This window comes from Chanodichthys erythropterus, chromosome 8 (genome assembly GCF_024489055.1).
Source record: "Chanodichthys erythropterus isolate Z2021 chromosome 8, ASM2448905v1, whole genome shotgun sequence".
Lineage (NCBI taxonomy): Eukaryota > Metazoa > Chordata > Actinopteri > Cypriniformes > Xenocyprididae > Chanodichthys > Chanodichthys erythropterus.
In genome coordinates this window covers 29986090-30013990 of record NC_090228.1, presented here as the reverse complement: position 1 = coordinate 30013990, position 27901 = coordinate 29986090, and the positions used below count along the sequence as shown (strand labels likewise).

General features: G+C 44.4%; 1 protein-coding gene across 2 annotated transcripts; it reads left to right on the top strand.

Annotated features, from left to right (window-relative positions):
- Positions 1 to 525: 525 nt before the first annotated feature.
- On the top strand, positions 526 to 27667 carry LOC137024708 (tripartite motif-containing protein 16-like). 2 transcript variants are annotated; one of them, XM_067392534.1, is made up of 6 exons: positions 526 to 1229; positions 11545 to 11640; positions 11737 to 11958; positions 20155 to 20314; positions 20467 to 20514; positions 26225 to 27667. In XM_067392534.1, the coding sequence occupies exons 1-6, from the start codon at positions 657 to 659 to the stop codon at positions 26746 to 26748; spliced, it is 1623 nt and encodes a 540-aa protein (XP_067248635.1). In that variant the 5' UTR covers positions 526 to 656; the 3' UTR covers positions 26749 to 27667. The 2 variants fall into 2 exon arrangements, with proteins under 2 accessions (XP_067248635.1, XP_067248633.1); XM_067392532.1 differs by having other exon boundaries at positions 11725 to 11958.
- Positions 27668 to 27901: the final 234 nt, after the last annotated feature.

The following is a 27901-nucleotide window of genomic DNA, read 5'->3' as shown; positions in this document are numbered from 1 at the left end:
TAGCAGTATCACTATCCAAAACAAAGGGAAAATTATTCATACATTTATGGTGGTGGTGAGCAGGAGAGCAAAAAATGTTGCCCCTCTCAACTTGATGACACCACGTGACCCTGTTTGCCACAGACAAAGAGCTTTTCTTATATATAGCTTAAACCAGGGAAATAACATTTCCTACAACACTGCATACAAGTTTTAGAAATTAAGGTAATGATGGAACTGGACAAACCTTTCTGCCCTGCAGTACAAGTGTAGTAATTAGGAGGCAGCATTGCTGCAGATAGTAAAAGTCCTGCATGTTTTTAAATTGTAATTATCTGCATGTAATTACATTTATAATTACACTGTTGACCCTTCTCTTACACCTTAACCCACCTTTAAACCTACCCATACCACCAAATCTGTCCTTAACTTTACCCATATTCCACCTCAATAGCAGCAAAAGTGTTTTAAAATACAAAACGAACACAATAAGTGCATTGTAATTGTATTTTTGATGTAACATAGTAGTTAAGGCCACCTAATATAAAGTACTTTACAGATTTGCAGACACGTTTTTCACATGTCACTCAAACCAGGAAACTCTTCAGTTCAGAGAAACTGAAACTGAAGTGCAGTTGAGCTGTTGTGTGTTAGTGTTTCTGTGTTCATGCAGTAAAATGGCAGAAGGCAGAATTTCTCAGGATGAGTTCAAGTGTCCAGTGTGTCTGGACCTCCTGAAGGATCCAGTGACCATTCCCTGTGGACACAGTTACTGTAGGAGCTGTATTACAGGCTGCTGGGATCAGGAGGATCAGATGAGAGTCTACAGCTGCCCTCAGTGCAAACAGAGCTTCAGTCCAAGACCTGCTTTAGCTGAAAACACCATGCTGGCTGAAGTGGTGGAGAAACTGAAGAAGAGAAAACGTCCTGCTGACTGTTACGCTGGAGCTGGAGATGTGCAGTGTGACGTCTGTACTGGAAGAAAATACAAAGCTGTCAAATCTTGTCTTGTGTGTCTGGAGTCTTACTGTCAGAATCACCATGAAGAACATGAAAGTTTCTTTAAAAGAAAGAGGCACAATCTGACTGAAGCCACTGGACGACTGCAGGAGATGATCTGTCAAACACATGATAAACTCCTTGAGGTTTTCTGCCGCACTGATCAGAAGGGAATATGTGTGCTGTGTACGATGGATGAACATAAAAACCATGACACTGTATCAGCTGCAGCACAGAGGACAGAGAAACAGGTATGAAATATAAACTAGACACTGATTAAATATTGTTGTAACATCATTCACACTGCAGACGTCAGCAGAAGTGAACAGTAGCTGTAAGTGGACTTTCACTGATGAGTGTATTTCTGCTCCACACTGAACTTAACAAAAATATTTATTGAAAGACACAGTTAACATTGATAAACACAAACTTTTGTAAAACGGGCTTTGATGAAGCAACATGAAATAATAGAAAATATTCACCGTTTGTTTGACAAAATATATCTCTGTAAAGAATAATACAAATCACTTCTGGCTTTCGCTTCTGTTCTGTGTTTTCAAAATTATTTTTTGATGGAAATGTGATGCCCGTATTCATGTAAATTAGAATGACTGATTCCTGATCAACATTTTATAACTGATGGCAGTTATTAGTTATTAACAGAAATACTCAATGTAGTGATCCAGTAATCCATTTTCCATCCAGTAATCCATCTGTGTCAGTTTCTCTTTTATGATACTTATGCTTGCAGTGTGAAACAGAAATTTGTGCTTCACGTAAATTCATGTTCGATGGTGTAAACTGATCTATCATCCCTTCAGGAGTATGAAAATACTGCCATTGGTTATTAATTCTACTGTAACTGGATTCAACTCTTCTGATGATTCTGTCAAGGGTCAGGTGAAGAGATGAAGCGAGGACTCAGTAATGCATAAGTTAAGGGCTTTTATTAGATATAAAAATAAAACAAATACGGTAACACTTTACAACAAGGTTTATTAGTTAAACATTAGTTCATGTATTAACTAATCATTTTTATTGTTACAGAAACTAGAGTTGTTCCTTGTTTGTTCATGCTGGTTCACAGTGCATTAACTAATGTTAATGCAAGATTTAAAGGTGCCGTAGTATTGAAAATTTAATTTACCTTGGCATAGTTAAATAATTAGAGTTCTGTACATGGAAATGACATACAGTGAGTCTCAAACACCATTGTTTCCTCCTTCTTATGTAATTTCATTTGTGCAAAAGACCTCTGAAGAACAGGCGAATCTCAACATAACACCAACTGTGATGCAACAGTCGGGATCATTAATATGTACGCCCCCATGGGCGGACTGGCCATCTGGCATACCGGGCACTTTCCTGGTGGGCCGACGTGCTTTTTGGGGCCGACGGTCGCCGACTGCAAAAAAAAATAAAAAATCTCTCGGCCCATGAAAGTGGTAGGCCTAGATCGGCGGCCCAATGCTTTTTCAATTGACACTGGGCTGCTGGCCCAAAACACTTTAGTCAAAAATTTCACATAGGCTAGTTTTTTTTTTTCTTCTAACAGACGCGGCTCATGAAACATGTAGCTCAGCGGCCCATTGGTTGTTTTCTTGATTGACACTGGACTGGCCCAATCATATCTTTGAACAGCACCATCTATAGGATTTCTGCCTGCACGCAGTTTCGGTGTGATCATGGAGAAGAAACGCAAAGGAGGTGCAGAGAAGCTGCGTGAGAGAAAAAAACGCTGCCAAATGTGTCAAATTGACACAAATGTTTTAGGCAGTAGCAGCAGGGGCGTAAATCGCGGGGGGGACAGGACCCCCCCTATCTGAGTGCTGTCCCCCCCAAAAAATATAATTAATAATAAAATAATTATGTAAGTAGTAAAGCAATACAAACGCAAACGGGTGTTTTAAGTTTAGAAACATTTTGAGTCACCCCTCCCTTGCCTCACAGTGGTTTGGTCCACCGCGCACGTCACACTCGCGTGTGTGTAGATTCTGTAGAAGTCAGGCGGCGCCGGCGGGAGAGAACAGTTCTACAGACAGATGAGTTCCAGTAAGTCGGCTGTCAAGGCTATTTTATTCAAAAACATCGGATGAAGTGATTATTTTCTCTTTAATGCTGACGGTGCTGAGTAATTAGTCATAACAACAACAACAACAACAAAAAAGATGATAACTGATGTTTTTTTCCCCGTGAGTCCGCTATTTTAGCGATTATAATGTTACCTAGCTTGTTTACCATAGCTTGTTGGATATAAGTCACCCACACCAACAACAGTCAACATTGTGATAAGAATATGTAAACTGTAATAAGGCTGTGTGTTGGGTTATGCTTAGTGTGTATTCATCGTATTTTGGTGACTTGGTTGTAAACAACTTCAAAATAAATAAATAAATAAATAAAATTGTGTGTGTGTATATATATATATATATATATATATATATATATATATATATATATATATGAAATTACATAATTAGTAATATATAACTATATAGTCATGAAATTATATATATATCATGAAATTATATAATTAGTAATATATAATTATATAGTCATGAAATTATATATATATATATATATATATATATATATATATATATATATATATATATATATATAAGCGGAAGGACGGGTGGTATATCTTATGTGGTGGTGGGCCGGTCTGGGCCAAAATGCCAGGGCTGATTTTTGGTCCCAGTCCATCCCTGTACGCCCCCAATATTTGCATATGCCAGCTCATGTTCAAGGCATTAGACAAGCCAGTATTAACGTCTGGATCTGTGCACAACTGAATCAACTGACTTTATGCAGGTAAGCAAGCAAGAACTATAGTGAAAAATGGCAGATGGAGCAATAATAACTGACATGATCCATGATATCATGATATTTTTAGTGATATTTGTAAATTGTCTTTCTAAATGTTTTGTTAGCATGTTGCTAATGTACTGCTAAATGTGGTTAAAGTTACCATTGTTTCTTACTGTATTTACGGAGACCAGAGCCGTCGTTATTTTTATTATTAAACACTTGCAGTCTGTATAATTCATAAACACAACTTCATTCTTTATAAATCTCTCCAACAGTGTGTAATGTCAGCTTTAGCCCCGTTAGCTGCAGCATACTATCAAACTCATTCAGAATCAAATGTAAACATCCAAATAAATACCATACTTACAATGTCACGACCGTCAGTGAGAGTGCCCGAATTAGCCACTTGAGGGCACTCCATCCTGGACTGTTTTCACCCCATTGACTACACTACCCATAACGCACTGCCGGACTCATTATCCCTTTATCACATCATTACACCCAGCTGTCATGTATTTTGTAATCAGTGTCTGTCTATTTAATCTCAGTTGTTTCTGTCCTCAGTTGTGGTTTGTTGTATTGTCTTGCACATTTTGTATTGCTGGCTTTTTGTTTTGTGGACTGATATTCTGGATTTTGACTCTTGCCTGTTCTCTGGACTACGATTTGGATTGCCCAATAAACCCTTATGCTGCACTTGGATCTATCATCTTGTTCTTGTGTGCACCCGTGACAGAACAAACCACCGCTATGCAAGGATCCAGCAGCAGGAGACTCCGGTCATCAGTGGGGGCTGAGGAGGCTCAGGCCCTGTTGTCAACTCTTCGTCAGAGGAGAATGGGAGTGCGGGCATTCGTCCAGAAGTTCTGATCGCGGGCGGAGGGGTATGGTCTCCCTGATGTGGTCCCTAAGGACATATTCAATGGATGTCTGGATAAACCTCTGCCGCAGTGGGAGATGGAGCTGGTAAAGGGGTTAAACTTTTGGAATTTCTCCAATTACCTGCATCTGCGTGGGAATGGGCCGATTCGACTACCTCCAGCACCCGCTCCAGCCCGTGAGGCCACTCCAGCCCGGGTGTCCACTCCAGAGCCCGCTCCAGCCCGTGACTCCACTCCAGTCCGTAAGTCCGCTCCAGCCCGTGTGTCCTTTTCAAGGCCTGCTCCAGCCCATGAGTGCGTCCCAGCCCGTGAATCCGCTCCAGAGGCCTCAGAGGAGGTTGGCACTGAGTCTCCGCTTCACACTCGTAAAAGGAGGAGGAGGAGGAAGGCTATAGTCATCCCTCAAGGCCTGGAGGCTTTCCCAGAGCCCGCTCCAGCCAGTGAGTCCGCTCCAGCCAGTGAGTCCACTCCAGAGCCCGTTCCAGTCAGTGAGTCCACTCTAGTCAGTGAGTCCACTCCAGAGCCCGCTCCAGTCAGTGAGTCCACTCCAGAGCCCGTTCCAGTCAGTGAGTCCACTCCAGTCAGTGAGTCCACTCCAGAGCCCGCTCCAGTCAGTGAGTCCACTCCAGAGCCCGCTCCAGTCAGTGAGTCCACTCCAGAGCCCGCTCCAGTCAGTGAGTCCACTCCAGAGCCCGCTCCAGTCAGTGAGTCCACTCCAGAGCCCGCTCCAGTCAGTGAGTCCACTCCAGAGCCCGTTCCAGTCAGTAAGTCCACTCCAGTCAGTGAGTCCACTCCAGAGCCCGCTCCAGTCAGTGAGTCCACTCCAGAGCCCGCCTCAGTCAGTGAGTCCACTCCAGAGCCCGCTCCAGTCAGTGAGTCCACTCCAGAGCCCGTTCCAGTCAGTGAGTCCACTCCAGAGCCCGTTCCAGTCAGTGAGTCCACTCCAGAGCCCGCTCCAGTCAGTGAGTCCACTCCAGAGCCCGCTCCAGTCAGTGAGTCCACTCCAGAGCCCGCCTCAGTCAGTGAGTCCACTCCAGAGCCCGCTCCAGTCAGTGAGTCCACTCCAGAGCCCGCCTCAGTCAGTGAGTCCACTCCAGAGCCCGTTCCTGCCAGTAAGTCCACTCCAGTCAGTGAGTCCACTCCAGAGCCCGCTCCAGTCAGTGAGTCCACTCCAGAGCCCGTTCCAGTTAGTGAGTCCACTCCAGTTAGTGAATCCTCTCCAGAGCCCGCTCCAGTCAGTGAGTCCACTCCAGAGCCCGCTTCAGTCAGTGAATCCACTCCAGAGCCCGCTTCAGTCAGTGAGTCCACTTCAGAGCCTGCTCCAGTCAGTGAGTCCGCTCCAGTCAGTGAGTCCGCTCCAGTCAGTGAGTCCGCTCCAGCCAGTGGGTCCGCTCCAGCCAGTGGGTCTGCTCCAGCCAGTGGGTCTACTACAGAGTCCGCTCCAGCCAGTGAGTCCGCTCCAGTATGGCATGCTCTCCCTATCAGTCTGGTGATGGCCAAGAGGGCTGTCCTCACGTTCTATGTTTTGGCGGTCTTGCATGCCTGGAGGATGCTCTCAGAACAGCCTCAGCCTGAGCCCGCTGCCGTCCAAGAGCAGCCCCAGCCTGAGCCCGCTGCCGTCCCAGAGCAGCCCCAGCCAGAGCACGCTGCCGTCCCAGAGCAGCCCCAGCCTGAGCACGCTGCCGTCCCAGAGCAGCCCCAGCCTGAGCACGCTGCCGTCCCAGAGCAGCCCCAGCCTGAGCACGCTGCCGTCCCAGAGCAGCCCCAGCCTGAGCACGCTGCCGTCCCAGAGCAGCTCCAGCCTGAACACGTTGCCGTCCCTGAGCAGCTCCAGTCCGAACACGTTGCCGTCCCAGAGCAGTTCCAGTCTGAGCCCGCTGCCGTCAGTGAGTCCACTCCAGAGCCCGTTCCAGTCAGTAAGTCCACTCCAGTCAGTGAGTCCACTCCAGAGCCCGCTCCAGTCAGTGAGTCCACTCCAGACCCCGCCTCAGTCAGTGAGTCCACTCCAGAGCCCGCTCCAGTCAGTGAGTCCACTCCAGAGCCCGTTCCAGTCAGTGAGTCCACTCCAGAGCCCGTTCCAGTCAGTGAGTCCACTCCAGAGCCCGCTCCAGTCAGTGAGTCCACTCCAGAGCCCGCTCCAGTCAGTGAGTCCACTCCAGAGCCCGCCTCAGTCAGTGAGTCCACTCCAGAGCCCGCTCCAGTCAGTGAGTCCACTCCAGAGCCCGCCTCAGTCAGTGAGTCCACTCCAGAGCCCGCTCCAGTCAGTGAGTCCACTCCAGAGCCCGCCTCAGTCAGTGAGTCCACTCCAGAGCCCGTTCCTGCCAGTAAGTCCACTCCAGTCAGTGAGTCCACTCCAGAGCCCGCTCCAGTCAGTGAGTCCACTCCAGAGCCCGTTCCAGTTAGTGAGTCCACTCCAGTCAGTGAATCCTCTCCAGAGCCCGCTCCAGTCAGTGAGTCCACTCCAGAGCCCGCTTCAGTCAGTGAATCCACTCCAGAGCCCGCTTCAGTCAGTGAGTCCACTTCAGAGCCTGCTCCAGTCAGTGAGTCCGCTCCAGTCAGTGAGTCCGCTCCAGTCAGTGAGTCCGCTCCAGCCAGTGGGTCCGCTCCAGCCAGTGGGTCTGCTCCAGCCAGTGGGTCTACTACAGAGTCCGCTCCAGCCAGTGAGTCCGCTCCAGTATGGCATGCTCTCCCTATCAGTCCGGTGATGGCCAAGAGGGCTGTCCTCACGTTCTATGTTTTGGCGGTCTTGCATGCCTGGAGGATGCTCTCAGAACAGCCTCAGCCTGAGCCCGCTGCCGTCCAAGAGCAGCCCCAGCCTGAGCCCGCTGCCGTCCCAGAGCAGCCCCAGCCAGAGCATGCTGCCGTCCCAGAGCAGCCCCAGCCTGAGCACGCTGCCGTCCCAGAGCAGCCCCAGCCTGAGCACGCTGCCGTCCCAGAGCAGCCCCAGCCTGAGCACGCTGCCGTCCCAGAGCAGCCCCAGCCTGAGCACGCTGCCGTCCCAGAGCAGCTCCAGCCTGAACACGTTGCCGTCCCTGAGCAGCTCCAGTCCGAACACGTTGCCGTCCCAGAGCAGTTCCAGTCTGAGCCCGCTGCCGTCAGTGAGTCCACTCCAGAGCCCGTTCCAGTCAGTAAGTCCACTCCAGTCAGTGAGTCCACTCCAGAGCCCGCTCCAGTCAGTGAGTCCACTCCAGAGCCCGCCTCAGTCAGTGAGTCCACTCCAGAGCCCGCTCCAGTCAGTGAGTCCACTCCAGAGCCCGTTCCAGTCAGTGAGTCCACTCCAGAGCCCGTTCCAGTCAGTGAGTCCACTCCAGAGCCCGCTCCAGTCAGTGAGTCCACTCCAGAGCCCGTTCCTGCCAGTGAGTCCACCCAGAGCCCGCCTCAGTCAGTGAGTCCACTCCAGAGCCCGCTCCAGTCAGTGAGTCCACTCCAGAGCCCGCGACAGTCAGTGAGTCCACTCCAGAGCCCGCTCCAGTCAGTGAGTCCACTCCAGAGCCCGCCTCAGTCAGTGAGTCCACTCCAGAGCCCGTTCCTGCCAGTAAGTCCACTCCAGTCAGTGAGTCCACTCCAGAGCCCGCTCCAGTCAGTGAGTCCACTCCAGAGCCCGGTCCAGTTAGTGAGACCACTCCAGTCAGTGAATCCTCTCAGAGCCCGCTCCAGTCAGTGAGTCCACTCCAGAGCCCGCTTCAGTCAGTGAATCCACTCCAGAGCCCGCTTCAGTCAGTGAGTCCACTTCAGAGCCTGCTCCAGTCAGTGAGTCCGCTCCAGTCAGTGAGTCCGCTCCAGTCAGTGAGTCCGCTCCAGCCAGTGGGTCCGCTCCAGCCAGTGAGTCCGCTCCAGCCAGTGGGTCCGCTCCAGCCAGTGGGTCTGCTCCAGCCAGTGGGTCTACTACAGAGTCCGCTCCAGCCAGTGAGTCCGCTCCAGTATGGCATGCTCTCCCTATCAGTCCGGTGATGGCCAAGAGGGCTGTCCTCACGTTCTATGTTTTGGCGGTCTTGCATGCCTGGAGGATGCTCTCAGAACAGCCTCAGCCTGAGCCCGCTGCCGTCCAAGAGCAGCCCCAGCCTGAGCCCGCTGCCGTCCCAGAGCAGCCCCAGCCAGAGCATGCTGCCGTCCCAGAGCAGCCCCAGCCTGAGCACGCTGCCGTCCCAGAGCAGCCCCAGCCTGAGCACGCTGCCGTCCCAGAGCAGCCCCAGCCTGAGCACGCTGCCGTCCCAGAGCAGCCCCAGCCTGAGCACGCTGCCGTCCCAGAGCAGCTCCAGCCTGAACACGTTGCCGTCCCTGAGCAGCTCCAGTCCGAACACGTTGCCGTCCCAGAGCAGTTCCAGTCTGAGCCCGCTGCCGTCAGTGAGTCCACTCCAGAGCCCGTTCCAGTCAGTAAGTCCACTCCAGTCAGTGAGTCCACTCCAGAGCCCGCTCCAGTCAGTGAGTCCACTCCAGAGCCCGCCTCAGTCAGTGAGTCCACTCCAGAGCCCGCTCCAGTCAGTGAGTCCACTCCAGAGCCCGTTCCAGTCAGTGAGTCCACTCCAGAGCCCGTTCCAGTCAGTGAGTCCACTCCAGAGCCCGCTCCAGTCAGTGAGTCCACTCCAGAGCCCGCTCCAGTCAGTGAGTCCACTCCAGAGCCCGCCTCAGTCAGTGAGTCCACTCCAGAGCCCGCTCCAGTCAGTGAGTCCACTCCAGAGCCCGCCTCAGTCAGTGAGTCCACTCCAGAGCCCGTTCCTGCCAGTAAGTCCACTCCAGTCAGTGAGTCCACTCCAGAGCCAGCTCCAGTCAGTGAGGCCACTCCAGAGACCGCTCCAGATAGTGAGTCCACTCCAGTCAGTGAATCCTCTCCAGAGCCCGCTCCAGTCAGTGAGTCCACTCCAGAGCCCGCTTCAGTCAGTGAATCCACTCCAGAGCCCGCTTCAGTCAGTGAGTCCACTTCAGAGCCTGCTCCAGTCAGTGAGTCCGCTCCAGTCAGTGAGTCCGCTCCAGTCAGTGAGTCCGCTCCAGCCAGTGGGTCCGCTCCAGCCAGTGGGTCTGCTCCAGCCAGTGGGTCTACTACAGAGTCCGCTCCAGCCAGTGAGTCCGCTCCAGTATGGCATGCTCTCCCTATCAGTCCGATGATGGCCAAGAGGGCTGTCCTCACGTTCTATGTTTTGGCGGTCTTGCATGCCTGGAGGATGCTCTCAGAACAGCCTCAGCCTGAGCCCGCTGCCGTCCAAGAGCAGCCCCAGCCTGAGCCCGCTGCCGTCCCAGAGCAGCCCCAGCCAGAGCACGCTGCCGTCCCAGAGCAGCCCCAGCCTGAGCACGCTGCCGTCCCAGAGCAGCCCCAGCCTGAGCACGCTGCCGTCCCAGAGCAGCCCCAGCCTGAGCACGCTGCCGTCCCAGAGCAGCCCCAGCCTGAGCACGCTGCCGTCCCAGAGCAGCTCCAGCCTGAACACGTTGCCGTCCCTGAGCAGCTCCAGTCCGAACACGTTGCCGTCCCAGAGCAGTTCCAGTCTGAGCCCGCTGCCGTCCCTGAGTCCTCCGCTCTCCCTGATACGGCCACGGAGACCGTTACCGAGCTGTCCGCTCTCCCTGATACGGCCACGGAGGCCGTCACTGAGCTGGCTGCTCTCCCTGATACGGCCACGGAGGCCGTCACCGAGCTGTCCGCTCTCCCTGATACGGCCACGGAGGCCGTCACCGAGCTGGCCGCTCTCCCTGATACGGCCACGGAGGCCGTCACCAAGCTGCTCGTTCTCCCTGATACGGCCACGAAGCACCCTTGGCCAGCCCTGTCGCCGCCGTCCAAGCCCTCTGCCCTGCCGCCACCACCCAGATCTTCAGTCCTAAAGATCCATTTTGAGGATTTATATTAGCTGTGTTAATTTTTTTTTATGCAATGTATTATAGAGTTGCGAGCTTTGGGGCGGGGAGCATTAGCATTTAAAGGGGAAGCATGCTATATCAGCGTATATTTAATGATGCCCCAAAATAAGCAGTTAAAAAATTGAATAATAAAAAAATCTATGGGGTATTTTGAGCTGAAACTTCACAGACACATTCAGAGGACACCTTAGACTTATATTACATCTTGTGAAAAGTGTTCTAGGCCACCTTTAAGATTGTATAAAAGATTTTAATAATGTATTAGTAAATGCTGAAAGTAACATTAACAAAGATTAATAAATGCAGTAGAAGTGCAGTTCATTATTAGTTCATGTTAACTAATGTACTTAACTAATGTTAACTAATGAACCTTATTGTAAAGTGTTACCACAAAAACCAACAAAAACCACCCCATGGGGGGAAACAAGACCAGCAACTGGACAAGCCATGACCTGGCTAAGCAAACAGGATCTGGCAGGGCAGGACACCAGGGGAACATTCGACGACGATCTGGCACAGGACTGCAAACACAAGGAGAATAAATACAGAGCAAACAACGCAGGTTATGAGAGAAAACAGGTGGGGCTAATGAACCAATAAACAGGTAACAAATGAGTGCGGTTAAGACAATAGACAGGAGAGCATGTGGCACAAGGAAACAAATATGACAAGCCATGTGCTCACACCGAACATGACAAAAACAAGAGCTCATGGCCAATAAACACAATCACAAGCCATGCGCTCTAAGAATACAACGCGAATATGCACCTAATAAGAATACGAATAAACGGTGAACCACAGAACCGAAACCAAACTAGACATGAGTGCTGGAATCCGAACACCACGCTTTGAACATGAAACAAGGCACACAGACCAAGAGATCACACGCTTACACAAAGACAAGATAATACAGAAGCATCAGGGCTCTGTCACAAAACCAAAAATAAACTCAAAGTTACAGAACTCTGACAGATATAGTGACAATAGTATGATCTGACATCTCTGTTATTGGTTTGTGCTGCAGAACCAGCTGAAGGAGACGCAGAGATTGTTCCAGCAGAGGATCCAGCAGAGAGAGAAAGATCTTCAGCAGCTGAGAGAGGCTGTAGAGTCTCATAAGGTGAGTCTGGAGAAGAAGAGAAGTTTGAGAAGTCTGTCAGGACTCACTGAAGCCACTGTGTGATTGTGATGTGTGTCCTAACAGCGCTCTGCACAGACAGCAGTGGAGGACAGTGAGAGGATCTTCACTGAGCTCATCTGCTCCATTGAGAGAAGCCGCTCTGAGGCCACACAGCGGATCAGAGATCAGGAAAAGACTGCAGTGAGTCGAGCTGAAGGACGACTGGAGCGACTGGAGCAGGAGATCAATGATCTGAGGAGGAGAGACGCTGAGCTGGAGCAGCTTTCACACACACAGGATCACATCCATTTCCTGCAGGTAACAGAGATCTAGAAGAACAGAATCATAGCAGACTTGAACAAGAGACTCGCAGAGAAACATTTCATGAGAGCAGAATGAACCTTTGACTGAAGTGTTGTCAGGAATTCTGTGTGTTATGTTATATATTCATAAGGTAGATCCTCATCTGTTCTTCTGGGATATATATTTAGCTGCCAAACTTTAGCTGAAAAACTTGTTTTCAACAAACAGTTAAAAACTTCAAGAACATTTAAACTTTTTTATCCAAATTTTCCCTTTTGGTTTACATCATGGTGAAATCTTGATGGTACCAGTTTTGAGTAATTTCACCAAATTTACTTCAAGTGATCTTCAAATCTGATCAAGTGGATTTGCATTTTCATAATTGTTTGCATGAGGATCACACCCATGAGTATCTCTATCTGGATCACATGGTGCACTACCCAGATGACTCCTGTGCACCTTATATCACGCTGGCCTCAAAGAGCAGACAGAGGTGTGCCTGCCTGTGGATGGCCCTCAAGGGACATTCTGTGAGTATGTGGAGCTGGTGTTCTCCAGCTGTGTTTCCCCCTTCACAGTGGGTGAAGAGGAGGAGGATCCCAAATACGGTGGTCCTGGAGCTGCCTATTCTCCCAACCTTGAGATCTCACCTTCTCCACTGGTCCCATGAGGCCTACTAGACTTTCTGGTTCCGAATAGTTCCCTGACCCTCCTTCCTCTGCTGGTCCCGCCCAGCCTCCGGGCTCCTTTGTCTCCGCTGGTCCCATCCATCCTCCAAGCTCCAGCATTCCAACCATGGAGGTCATCCAAAGCCCTGTCGTCCTCGCAAGTTCTATCCAGCTCCTCCCTTTCCACTGGCTTCATTCAGCTTTCATCCATGTTTCACAACCGGCCTCTAGACCTCTGGCTGCACCACAGCCCTCCACTCCTTTGGCTCCACAGTGCTCATGCTTCCATCCAGTTCCTCCTTCGGCCTTGCTCCCACCGGATCTGCTTCTGTCTTCTGAGCCCCCAGTTCCAGAGGTGCAGCGTAAAATTCGTTTGTGCATTTTTCGAAAACGGTTTGAGAGATCGACTTGAATTCCATGAAGAACCAGATGGTTCAATTTTCGTGAAAATCAGAGTAACGGCCTAGGAGGAGTTTGAAAAAGTAGGTTTTTCAGAAAATTCAAATTATGAATTTAATGACGGTAAATGACGTCATAGAATGCAATCAATTCGTCTTGAGCCAAGGAATCAGAGAAAAAATTTGTTTCTAACCCTTACGGTTCAGAAGTTATAAACATAAACATGAGTGCAACTTTGGACAGCTGGTGGCACTAGACTGTCCTCTAACTGTGTCCTCTGTGTCCACACCTTCTGCTTTTAGTTCTTTAACAGAATAGTTGGTCGTTTGTATATCTAAATGTAGATCACGGAGTGCTGGGGTCAGTACAGAGTCTATCGCTTCAAAGCCACAATCGAATCGAGAGTACTTTCTGCTCTTTGAGTGCTAGCTTGATACCGTTAGCAATAGCAGCGTCAAGATCCTCTCTGGAGATCGTGGCGTCTTTTAATTTTTTCTTTATTGGCGATTGTTCAATCTCTCTTTTCCGGCTTTCCTTGACTGCTGGGGTACTCATAGCGGGCTAAGTAAAGATTGGTTCAGAATTTACTGACAGGATATATACAATTTCTGGCAAAGTGAGAGCAAAGGACTATGCATGCTTTGCTGCAAAAGGGTCACATGATCTCCAAGTTTGCTTGTTACTTGTTTATTTACTCATTTATTTAATTACTTAATTTTATTATCACGGCAAATGACACCCACAAAATGTGAATCATTGTCCATCATTTTGCGAGCAACTAGTGATGAAGAAAAATGCCATGTTGCAATATTGAATATATTTCCATTTTAAACCATGAAGGCGAGCCAGTGGATATCATAAGCAATGTGCAAACTTTGTGTGGGAGTAAATGCCGGTGCAGAAGTATCAAACACCAGTCAACTATTTACTACAGAAACTAAAAGTAAAAACTGACAGAGGGTCCGCCATCTGGCACTGCATTAACGAAGCATATTCTCTTAGAGAAGATGAGAGATTAATCTAATTTATTTTCTTATTTTTATCAACATGGAATTGCCAATGCAATTCCACTAATGCCAACGTAATTTTCGAATCTATTCAAAAGAATGTTGTGGTTGATAGTGTCAAATGCAGCACTAAGATCTAGTAACACTAATAGAGAGGTACAGCCATGATCTGATGATAAGAGCTACTGTATACAGGCCACCAGGGCACCATACAGACTTTATCAAAGAATTTGCTTATTTTCTGTCAGAGTTAGTACTGGCTGTGGATAAAGTCCTTGTTGTTGGTGATTTTAATATCCATAGAGATAATGAAAAAGATGCATTGAGATTGGCATTTACAGACATTCTAAACTCTATTGGAGTTAGACAACACGTGTCAGGACCCACTCATTGTAGTAATCAGAGGTGGGTAGAGTATCCAAAAACTGTACTCAAGTAAAAGTACAAGTACTTATAGAAATATTTACTCAAAGTAAAAGTGAAAGTAATAATCTTATTAGTTACTTGAGTAAGAGTAAAAAAGTATCCAATGAAAATCTACTCAAGTAGCTCGTTACTAGTTACTTTATATATATATATATAAAATACAATAGCATGTTATTATTTAGATAGATATTTAGATATTATTTAGATAGATAATTAGATATCTTTGCAACAAACACAGAAGAGACAAGCATTATTTCTGGCATCTGTATCATTGCATGTCCTTTACTTTGCATAATAATAACGTAGCCTATACAGCAACATTCAAAGAAGAAAGAGAGAAAACTCTTTACATGTGCTCACGCTCATAACTTCTGAACATGACACAAACAATGATCAAATGCACATTGACGGATCTTCTTCCGTCTGTTCTCCAAAATGTAATCAAATGTATATTTCAGCAGGCACGTGTAAACTGCTTAACCGTGTCAACGTGTAGCGGTTGTTCCTCTGCGTTGTGTTGAATTTTTGATGGTAAATAAAGAATTATCCACACAAAGCTGGTTTTTGACCAAGGTGATTTAATTGCAGTGCCTGGTTGTGTTCACAACAGCATTACAGTGTTTCTTGAATACCATTTAACATACCTGTGTGGTAAAACACACAAACAGACAGGCACTGTTATCTGCAACTGCTCTTAATTGTGCCTGTTAACCACAAAATACATGTTAAGTACACCAGGTAGTTAACCACAGATCACACAATGAATGCAATATACAATATATATAAAATATATCTCTTAAGTGTACAAAATATATTAAGACTAAAATATATATTTAGTTTATAAAATATAATTATACATACACGTCGTTTTAGTTAAACATATCGATCTATTATTTATCATTTTATATTTATCTATATATAAATATTACTTAATTGAGATGTTAGCCACATAGCCGCTAACATATCCTTCACACACGCGACGCACACACTTTGCCGCCATCTCACGCAATGCACTATTCACCAGTAAAGAGCACTCAAATAAACTACATTTACCAGGTTGATAACACAAACTAATGGTCAAATATAACATCACACAGAATACTTTCTCGTATTTGATCATATAAACATGACATGAACACTTATAACACATTTTAACATTTAATGAGCGGAGCTCATGAAATTGTACCTCTGCTCTCTAGTGGCATTGCAGGAAAGAGGACGAACTTCCGATTGCGCTGCGATTTGAATGCCTTACCTATGTATGACGTCAGCCGACGTACATACTATATTTAATAAAGGCACGCAACGTTTTCAAAATAAAATGCCCCAAAACAAATAATAATAAAAACAAATAATATATATATATATATATATATATATATATATATATATATATATATATATATATATATATATATATATATATATAATAACAAAAATGATTTATAATCTGGTGTAACAACATATCCCTGCTACAAACGCAAAGGCGTTAATTTTCAAGACAGGTCGCCGGCGCCGCCATTGCGCAACTACCGTGGGACGGCGGATGTTCATTACATACTCTCTGAACAATGGTAGCTTATTTAATGTATAAATTAAGATATATGTCCATAAAAACGGTAAAGAAATGTTACATACTTTTGTTATCGTGACAATCTGTTTGGTTGTAAATATTAGCTGTATGAATTGAAATCGAATGAAACTGATACCTGTGGAATTTGACAGCATATGCAGTTCAACTAAAGCCGAATTCAGACTGCACGATTTTAGCCCCGATTTTGGCTCGCCGACAGGTTTTGAGAAAACGCCGACAAATGCCCGAAATCACAGGCAAATCGGTGCTCGTTCACGCGAGTGACAATCACGCAGTGTGAATGAGCAAAGACGCGATCTGAGAGAATCGCCGATGAGTCGCCGACAACCGTGAGATATTTGGCATGCTAAATATCTGGACCTGTCGGCGATTCAAAATCCTGCTGTGTGAAAAGTGTTCTGACTGAAAACTACATCGGCGATGACCGACAGCCAATGAGAGAGCAAGATACAGAGCAGTGGGGAGTTCGGGGAAGAATTATAGACCACTCTCGTTGCAGAACACACAATCCTTGTTCCTCGCGTCTCCCCAACCATTTTCTCCTCCATATTTGTCTTTTCTTTTTCTTGTTTTCGCTGCAAATCAGCGCACAGGCAATTAATATTGCAAGCTTCTTGCGGGCTACCATTTTTAATAATAATAATAACTCCGGTCTTGCACGCGTGATATTGCGTTGTTTCCTTCTCACATCTCGCGTGTGTTTGGTCGTGAAATGTAGTTAGACTCTGTGCCAGACAGAGTTGTCGGCGATTCTTCCTATTGTAAAGTCATGCAGTGTGAAACCTTCTGTCGCCGATCCATCGTGCAGTGTGAACACAGCAGCGACTGAATGCTGGCCAAGATAGTCATGCAGTGTGAAAAGAACAATGACCAGACTACTTTGGAAATCATGCAGTCTGAATTCGGCTTAACGATCCAAGTGAGAACCCGCCTCAGACGATTCAGCACGTGCAGGGAACTGAACAAATCATTCAAACTGATTCGCGAATCAATTTAGACAGTTTTACCAACTTGTTTGATCAAGTCTTTGAACAGAATCGACTCAAAAGAGTGATTCATTTGTGAATGGGGCATCGTTCATGAAAAAAAAAGACAGCGTGCTTGGAATAAACTACGCATTTCTTAATATGTATAGTATTGAATTAAAATTAAAAACGAGAGGAACGTCGCCAAATGTTACGGAAGCCCTAAACAGCCATGGATTATTATTTTTTTCTATCTTGTTTTCTCATGATCACAACTTATTTTCTCGTGATCTCGAGATAACAAAAGTTGTTTTCTGGTGATCACGACTTAATATTTTCTTGTGATCTTGAGATAACAAAAATTGTTTTGTCGTGATCACGACTTAATCTCTTCTCTAAATTACACAAATGTGCCAACAGGTGGCAGTATATTACCAAATATAACTAGTGATGCACTGTAAATATCCACTTTACTGTATTAGTTCATATTGGCTCAGATTGTACGAGTTTCGGACAGAGATAGTTTTCCTGATCGCTTTATTTTGTGCAGTATTGTGTGCCTTAAACGATTAACTTAACTGTTAAATGACTGATTATAATTATTTTGCTTGAAAGTGTATCTGTTATCGTTCTGACTAGTTGCATGACTCGCCACAGTTTCACGACCTAATAAACTAATTTTGATGTCACTGTATTCTGTTTGAACCTTATTGTGTATCTTAAGACGCTATTTTAATCATTGCAGTTTCAGTGTTCGTTTACCTCACTATGTCACTTAATGTATCTTGATAAGAAATATGGTTTATAGCCTATGTCATTTAATTCAGTGATAGTGTGTAACCTATTGTATTTTCTACATTTCTTTGTAGGAAACAACACACATACACATAAACACGCTTCTCAAACAGCAAACAGCAAGATTGTTTTAGCCAATATCAACTGAATTAAAGTTTTTTTGTTTTGTTTTTTGGAAATCTGGAGTATTGCACCTCTTTTTAATGGAAGATAGGAGGAAGGCAGTTTAACACACATGATATCACAGCCTATCCTACATGACGAATAAAAATAACAAACACATTATGTAATATATTTAAATGAGTATGGAAATTAAAGTTGGTTTAATCTAAAAGGTTTTAGAATTATAGAATAATCTGGCATCTTTCTGAAGGCACTGCCTGCGCTTGAGATGCTCTGTTGAATATTATGTTAATTACACAAACAATATGTTAAGCGTACATTTATTGAACAGTGATTGATTAGCCTATATGTATTTATTTATTGTAAACTTTATTATTAAGTGAAGTAAACATTTAGCTGAAATATCCGCAAGATATAAGAGCGCATGATTTATCTGTCGATCAGATGCGCGTCAAAGTTGTGTTCGTTACTATAGCAACAGTAGAATCCTGGTACAGTGTTTCAGAATCAATCATTGTAAAAAGAACTTTTATGTCGAGATCACGAGAAAACAACTTTTGTTATCTTGAGATCACGAGAAAATTAAGTCGTGATCACGAGAAAACAAGATAGAAAAAAAATAATAATCCATGGCCATTTAGGGCTTCCGTAAAATGTAGTGAAGTAAAAGTACAGATTTTTCATTACAAATGTACTCAAGTTAAAGTAAAAGTACCCACATTTAAATCTACTCTAAAAAGTACAAATTTGAGTGATAAGAGTGATAACATCTCAGATCATTATCTAGACTCGTGTATACTACATTTCTCCTAGAGAATTAGTCAATTACAGGCCGATTTCGAATCTACCTTTTCTGTCAAAAATACTAGAAAAGGCAGTATCATCCCAACTATGTTCCTTTTTAGAAAGAAATGGAATCTGTGAGGATTTCCAGTCAGGATTTAGACTGTACCATAGTACTGAGACTGCTCTCATTAGAGTTACTAATGATTTGCTCTTATCATCAGATTATGGTTGTATCTCTCTATTAGTGTTACTGGATCTTATTTAAATTCAGAAAAAACTGATATTCTAATTTTTGGACCAAAATCTTCTTCACACAGTAACCTAGAATACTGTCTAACACTTGATGGCTGCTCTGTTAAGTCTTCGTCGTCAGCTAGAAACCTGGGTGTGCTCTTTGATACCAATCTTTCATTTGAAGGCCATGTTTCTAGCATCTGTAAAACCGCATTCTTCCATTTTAAAAATATATCTAAACTATGACATATGCTCTCAATGAAGAATGCAGAACAGTTAGTTCATGCGTTCATGACCTCAAGGCTAGATTACTGTAACGCTCTACTGGGTGGTTGTTCTGCTCGCTATAAACTACAGCTCGTACAAAATGCAGCAGCTAGAGTTCTTACTAGAACTAGGAAGTATGACCATATTAGTCCAGTTCTGTCATCACTGCATTGGCTTCCTGTTAAATATCGTATCGATTTCAAAATCTTTCTAATTACTTACAAAGCACTAAATGGTTTAGCTCCCCATTATCTAAGCGAGCTCTTAACACATTATAGTCTATTATCACTGTGAAGTTGCTTTGAAGCAATCTGTATTGTGAATAGCGCCATATAAATGAAGATGACTTGACTTATTACTTCCACATTTGAATGGATCACTTTCATAGTTTCTGGACAAATATTTTTAAAAATGTGGTCATAACCAACCCAAAATGGTATTTTGCTGTTGATGTCATTGAATTTTTAAATACATAATTTCAATATTTACTAAATATTTGGACTCATGATCGCAGTCTTTCTAATAACATTTAAAACTGATATCTTTCTTATGCTAATATTCAGCTGCTTAAATGTTCTTAGCACATGGTGATTTTCTGCTAAAATGCAGTGTCATTATGTTACCATGTTATCTAGTTTACCTGTGTCTAGAAACGGCCCTGAATGTGACACCACTGATGCACTTGATCTGTTACATTTATGTTATTGGCAGATGATTTATCATCCAAATGATTCTTAGAAAGTTATACAATATACAGTTATACATATTCACATATAATGTAAATTGCAAACGCTAGAATTTGTAGCTCTAATGTCATACAATGAATATGAGAAGTGGTGGATTGCGGAGAGTTACTAACGATCAACAAGAGCTGCTCAAATCTGACAGTAGTGGAGGTTATTGTCTGAAGTGTGGAGGTGATGATCTTTGATTTCTGTTTTCTGTAGAGTTTCCAGTCTCTCTCAGCTCCTCCTGAATCTACAGACGTAAATGACGATCCCTTCAGTTCTCTCTCTTCTTTTGATGGCGTGAGAGAATCTGTCCGTCAGCTGAGAGACAAACTGGAGGATTTCTGCAAAGAGGAGCTCAAGAAAGTCTCTGACAGAGGTAAAGTCCTGGAGATTCATCTGCTCTCAGAAATGATCCTCCATCATCTCATGTCATGTAGAAGATCATATTAAAAATGTCTTAGGAACGGATACAGGATCATTTTCTCTTGACATGATAATCACACTCTTCTTGTCTGTTGATTTCCACAGTCACTTTCTCCAACATTGTTCCCAGGACCAGAACCGACTTCCTACAGTGTAAGTCACTAAGAAAACAAGCAGAAAAACCAACCTGGTCTCATGACGAAAACGTATCTGTGGGCACGTTTTCGCGAGTCGCAAAATACGTACCAATGAGTACATATCGCTGCAGTTTCGCTCTGAAATGTCCACTGAGCGGCGCCAAAAGCGTGTTCTTTTTTCTTTTTTTTTTTGCCGGAGCAGATAATAGGGTGAATGTGGTACGTTTTTATGACGTTGCTTTTTAGACAAATTGCCGCGGTTCTCGATTTGACATTTGCGCTCCATTGTGTTTTAAAATAACTTCCCACCGACACCACGCCTAAACCTACCCGATAGTGTTAACAAAAGCAAACATGACGTAAGAAGCGTCCGTTTTTCAGCTCGTTTAGATCTCTCTTTGAGCTCTTTTTTTTTTGCCGTCAGTCGCCTTTCATGGGATTCGTACCCAGGCAGGGGGGAGTCGACTCCTCGCCGTAAGTCCAACTCCGTATCGGCTGAGCTACCGAGCAAGCTTGGTTACGGCCAAAAAAAGCGAAACGCATAGAGCCGGAAAGTCCAAAGTACGTTCGTTTACAAATCAGGCACTCTGGTCAGATGCGTTTTGAAGTCGTAACATGATATTGCACGAGGAGACGCCAAAACGAGTCTTTACGAATCGATAATCCGACCCCGGCTGTCATCGAAACCGTGTGTGAAAACGAGCAAAAGCGCTTATCGACGTTTTACTGGCCTCTAGCGTTCGTTTCTGTCGGAAACTGCAGCGAGACGTACTTGTCGGTACGTAATTTTGTGTCTCACAAAAACGTGCCCACAGGTACGTCTCTCCTATGAGACCAGGTTGAGAAAAACTCACTGAGTGTGTTCATGTTCTTCCTGTAGAAGGTGAAAGAAAACATGACAGAAGGGTTTTATAGTTGATCACATAAATGATGATTAGCACATGATAACTGATAAAGTTTACTGAAACCCTGCTGATATACTGACATTAAAGGTCCATAATTATGCAGTAGTTAAGCATTAACACACTCGTAGTAATAAAGAACTGAACATATATTAAGGGCTTATTAGCATTTTTTTTTACTACTTATCAAACATTTGAAGGATAAATAAGCAGCAATAATTAATAGTTAACTGAATGTACAGTAAATGCCTTCTAGGTCCATGTACCTTCGGATAATTAATCGTTTTTTTTTTCTTTGAAATGGAAAAACTAAGAAACTGTTCATTTATCACATGTTCGACCCATGAACATAAATAAACAAATCTCGCATCATATTCACGTAGATGCCATTCTTCTTATGATGTACCGAGTACATCAGGTGTTATGGGAAGTGTTCCCGGTTCCGGCTGACCTAATCTATGCAGCCCAACAATTGACATGATTTGAACTGTAGAAGTAGATAATAGTTTATGTGTATGCCAAGATAAAGAGATGTGGGTAACACTTTCTATGAAGACCATGCTTATTATGATTAGGCCCATTTATACTTATTTATAAGTATTACTATTCTATAAATACATTTATAAAGACTCATTAATACCTATACTGCATTATAAGAACAGCTATAGATACATTTATATTATTTTTATAATTACTTATAAGCCATGCATTTGCTTTTTCAATGCTCATGCTCATAATCCATTATACACTGATTTATAAATGATCATATATAAAATAGTTCCAGAGACATTTGTTTGCTGTACCAATTAGTTATGTTTTAAATGGCTAATGTTTGCATTAGAGGTCATGAATCATGATTTGTTAAAATCTATATCTCCTCAGCCATATGCATGGAATTGCTTATAGCAGTTTGAAATTATACTTTTAAAATATTGTTGCAGTGTTTTGCTAATATGTAACATTATATAAATGATTTCTGTTTTTTATTATTATTATTACTACTACAGGAATTGTTGTTCATTAGTTACATTTACAAGTAAGCAACATAAATGACGGAGAAATATTAATAAATATCCTGATGAATCTGAGCTTTATAATGGCAGTGAATGGGACCAATAAGTATGAGCTGAAGAAAGTGCCTCTATCCACATCCATCTCCACACGGCTTCAGGGGGGTAAATAAAGGGCTTCTAAAGCAAAGCGATGCGTTTGTGTTAAAAAAAAAAAAAATCCATATTTAACAAGTTATGAAGTAAAATATCTAGCTTCCACCAGACCGCCTTCCGTATTCAAGTTACTAAGAAAGTGTAAACTGGCATCACATCAGTTACACTTTTTCTGTACGTTGAATAGTTAAGGTGTAGGACGTAGCGTAAGCTTTGTGAACTGCGAGAGTTTTACACTTTCTTCCTATGTTTCTTCGTACTCTGTTTTCACGCACTAATTTTGTACTTAATATACTAAAAATTCTAATTAACTAATTCTTTAGTACTCCTTAAGATCATCTTAAGAACATCTAAGTGTACACATCTATGCTATTTTGAGACACCATGAATATGAAGTAAAATGTGCTCTCTGTATTTAAAAAATGTACTTAGTTACCACTTATAGTACATTTGAACCCATAGTGTACTATAAGAGGTAACTAAATATATTTTTTTAATACAGAGATAGTATGTTAAAAGCACATTTTAGTTCATATTCATGGTGTTTTAAAATAGCACAGATGAGTACACTTAGATGTTCTTAAGATTAATTTAAGAAGTACTAAAGAAGAATTTTTAGTATAAAAATTGTGCGCAAAAATAGAGCACTTTAAGTACATTATAGAAGTGTACTTTATTTTCCCTGTGATTAAATTCTTCCTGGTAGAACTTTAGCTGGTGCTATCATTTCCTGTTCTACATAATAACTAGCAAATGCTTAAGACACTAATTTTTATAATTTTATGTAACATACAGGATAAATAAGGACGTAAGAACTATACACTATAGTCTCAGTACTGGCATGAGTGCAGTTATTGCTCATTGAGAGAAGCAACACACATGATGTTTGTCATGTCGCCTCACACAGCCAGAACACAAACACTCTTCTGCAGAAAAACTAATATTGTCAGGGTTCTGTCACTTCTGTCTAGTTTATTTCTTGGTTTTGTGACAGAGCTCTGACACTCCTGTTCTTGTCGTGTTTTTGTGTGAGCGTACGGTCTCGAGTGTTCTCGGGGCCGTGCGCTCTCTTGTCGGCGTGCCTTGTTTCATGTTGGGAGCGTGGCGTTCGGATCCCGGCACTCGTGTCTAGTTTGGTTTCGGTTTTGTGTCGGGATTCGGGCACTCGCGCTCCCAGTCCTGTCTTTTATTGTGAGCGCACGGTCGAGTGTTCTTTCACTTGCCGTGCGTTCTTGTCTTGTGTTTTGTGCTCGTCTCATGTTTTGTGTAGCACGCGATTGTTTCCACCTGCCGCGTGCTTTCATGTTGTGTTTTTGTCTTGTGTTGTGTAGCACGCAGTCTGTGTTTCACGGGCTGCGTGCTCTCATGTTGTCTTGTTTTGTGTGAACACGTGGCTTATGAGTTTTCATAGTCACATGTTCATGTCTTGTCTTGTGTAAGCACATGGCTTGTGATTTGTCTTCATTGGCCATGTGCTTGTGTCTTTGTTTTGTTTGGTGTGAGCACATGGCTTGTTATGTGTTTTTTTGTGCCATGTGCTCTCATGTCTATTGTCTTGACCCCGCCCACCTTGTTACCTCATTATTGGTTGATTTGCCCCACCTGTCCTCTCTCGTTACCTGCCTTGTTTGCTCTCCTATTTATTCTCCTTGTGTTTGCAGTCCTGGGCTGGTTCGTTGTCGTTTATTCCCTCGTGTTTTCCTTAAGTCAAGTCAAGTCAAGTCTAGTCAAGTCCAGTTTTATGTCAGTCTGTTTCCCCCACGGGGTAGTTTTTGTTTGTTTTTGTTTTATTTTTATTCATTGAATAAAGCCCTTCCTTTTCCTGCATTATTGAGTCCTCGCTCCTTTCACCACCACCAAACCTGACAGAACGAACCAGCCACAAGAGGACTCAGCAGAGAATGGGCATCTTCCTTTTTTCATCTCCCACCACAAGACTTTCCACCCGCCAGTTGTTGATCCAGCATGTCAACTCTCGCTACTTTCGTCAGCAGGGGGCTGACGTGAGGGACTTTGCCCGTGATTTACTCATTGAAGTTGACCATTTGGATTACAGTGAGGCTGATATCAAGTACGTTTTCAACATCTGCCTCGATCAGCCCCTCAGCCAGTGGGAGATGGAGAAGCTGGGGAATATTGGTTTCTGGGACTTTGTGTACCACATCTTTGAGCGTGGGGAGCCTGAACCCCCACCTCAAGCAGAGTCCCACTCCACTGACTGTTTTCCACTTCCACCTGCAGTCAGTGGAGGCCCCAGCCCTTCGATGACCCGTTCGCGGAGACGGAGGAGGAAGAACCGCCCCGCCTCACTTTTATTTGCAGCCTTCGAGACAGCCGAAGTCGTTGCAGTGCCAGTAGAGGCGGCCGAAGACGTTGCAGCACCCCAAGAGGCTGCTGAAGATGCTGCAATGCACACAGAGGCGGAAAGCTTAGTGCCACCACCTCACCCTAACAAACGGAGGAAGAGGAAGAAGCCTTCCTCCATCCCTCAAGGCCCGTGAGCCCGCTCCAGCCTGTGAGTCCGCTCCAGCCAGTGAGTCCGCTCCAGCCATTGAGTCCGCTCCAGCCCCGCATGCTCTCCCTGTTAGTCCTGTGATGGCCAAGAGGGCTGTCTTCACTCTTTATGTTTTGGCGGTCTTGCATGCCTGGAGGAGGTACTCAGGTGTTTTTGACTCTGGAACAGTCTGCCAGCCCGAGCCCGCTGCCATCCCAGAGCAGCCCCAGCCTGAGCCCGCTGCTGTCACCGAGCTGCCTGCTCTCCCTGATACGGCCACGGAGGCCGTCACCGAGCTGCCCGCTCTCCCTGATACGGCCACGGAGGCCGTCACTGAGCTGTCTGCCCTGCCGGCGCCTGCCAAGCTGTCTGCCCTGCTGGCGCCGCCTATTCCTCCAGCACCACCTTGGTCATCTGCCAGGACTCCTGTCCTGCCGGTGCCGCCCTGGTCTGTCCCTCCGGCTCCTCCCTGGCCCTCAGTCGGGACCCTAGACCTGCCTGAGCCTCCCTGGCTGACTGACTTGGCTCCCCTCCCTCCCTCCCCTCCCCTCCCCTCCCCTCCCCTCCCCTCCCCTCCCTCCCTCCCCTCCCCTCCCCTCCCCTCCCCTCCCCTCTTTGTCTTTGTGTTCTGATGTTCTGTCTTGTTGGTGTGCTTTGTCTTGTGTCGTGTATGTTGTCATGTTTGTCTTGTTTCCCTCGCAAGGGACGCCATTATTGAGTCCTCGCTCCTTTCACCACCACCAAACCTGACAGATATAACAGAAACTATTTACATATCAAACATACAGTAACTGAACATTTAACACTAACAGGTCTTTTCCTCAAAAACACATAAAATAACACTTGATTTCAACATTTACTCTCCTGATCCAGACCTATACAAAGCATGCTGGAAACTAAAAATCATCTGCCCAGTTTCAGTTCATTCAACACTAATTATTCAAGTAGTTCCAACACAAATGGATTAAGTAAACTTCAGTTTTACATATTTAAGTGGATTTTACACAATAAAATTAAGTAAAGACAAAATGTCCATTAATACAGTATGTGGGTTTAACTTATTTTAATGAAGTAAATTTAACAAGCAGTAAAAATTATTTTTATGGTGTACATTAAAAGATCAGATTCATAATTCCCAATTGTGATGTGTTTTATCTCCATCAGATTCTTATCAGCTCACTCTGGATCTGAACACAGTGAATAAATACCTCTGTCTGACTGAGAGGAACAGAGTGATTACTGACGCTGACACAGTCCAGTCATATCCTGATCATCCAGACAGATTTGATTATTATCGTCAGGTGTTGTGTAAAGAGAGTGTGAGTGATCGACGCTGTTACTGGGAGATTGAGTGGAGTGGAGAACATGTGTCTATATCAGTGTCATATAAGAGCATCAGCAGGAAGGGATGGGGTAATGAGTGTTTATTTGGACGTAATGATCAGTCCTGGAGTTTGTACTGCTCTCCTGACAGTTACTCATTCATACACAATGACATAGAGACTGATCTCCCTGTAGAGTCCATCAGGAGAATAGGAGTGTATGTGGATCACAGTGCAGGAACTCTGTCCTTCTACAGCATCTCTGGAGACACAATGAACCTCGTCCACACAGTCCAAACCACATTCACTCAACCGCTCTATCCTGGGTTTTGGGTTTATAATGGATCATCAGTGAAACTGTGTTGATGAATCAGAACAGATTCTAGAGAGATTCTACCCATAATGCTTTGAGCTGCATGATAATTCAGTGACTGTCTCACACTGACTTGAATAGATGATCCAAGTTAAGAGGCTTGATGGAGCAAGACGATGAAGACTTATATTTAATAAACACCAGCAGGAAACATTAACTCAAAAACAATGAACATAAGATGACTTGAGGGTTAAAGGGACTAAATGAAGGATGGGTGATGGTGATGAGTTGTCATGGTTAGAGGCAAGGGTTGTTATGGAAATGAACAAGATAGCAATGGAAACAGGAACTAGAAACTAAACCACAGGAACTGTCCACAGTCCATTTTAAATGAGTCTTGGCCCAGAGAAAACGCCTGTGCTTCTGGATCATGTTTAGATATGGCTTCTTTTTTGACCTACAGAGTTTTAGCCGGCAATGGCGAATGGCACGGTGGATTGTGTTCACCGACAATGTTTTCTGGAAGTATTCCTGAGCCCATGTTGTGATTTCCATTACAGTAGCATTCCTGTATGTGATGCAGTGCCGTCTAAGGGTCCGAAGATCACGGGCATCCAGTATGGTTTTCAGGCATTGACCCTTACGCACAGAGATTGTTCCAGATTCTCTGAATCTTTGGATGATATTATGCACTGTAGATGATGATAACTTCAAACTCTTTGCAATTTTTCTCTGAGAAACTGCTCCACTATTTTTGGTGGCAGCATTGGGGGAATTGGTGATCCTCTGCCCATCTTGACTTCTGAGAGACACTGCCACTCTGAGAGGCTCTTTTTATACCCAATCATGTTGCCAATTGACCTAATAAGTTGCAAATTGGTCCTCCAGCTGTTCCTTATATGTACATTTAACTTTTACGGCCTCTTATTGCTACCTGTCCCAACTTTTTTGGAATGTGTAGCTCTCATGAAATCCAAAATGAGCCAATATTTGTCATGACATTTCAAAATGTCTCACTTTCAACTTTTGATATGTTATCTATATTCTATTGTGAATAAAATATAAGTTTATGAGATTTGTAAATTATTTCATTCCTTTTTTAGTCACAATTTGTACAGTGTCCCAACTTTTTTGGAATCGGGTTTGTACATGTCTTTTAAACTTATAGTTCTGTTGCTATTTTTGTTGCATCAAGGACATATACAA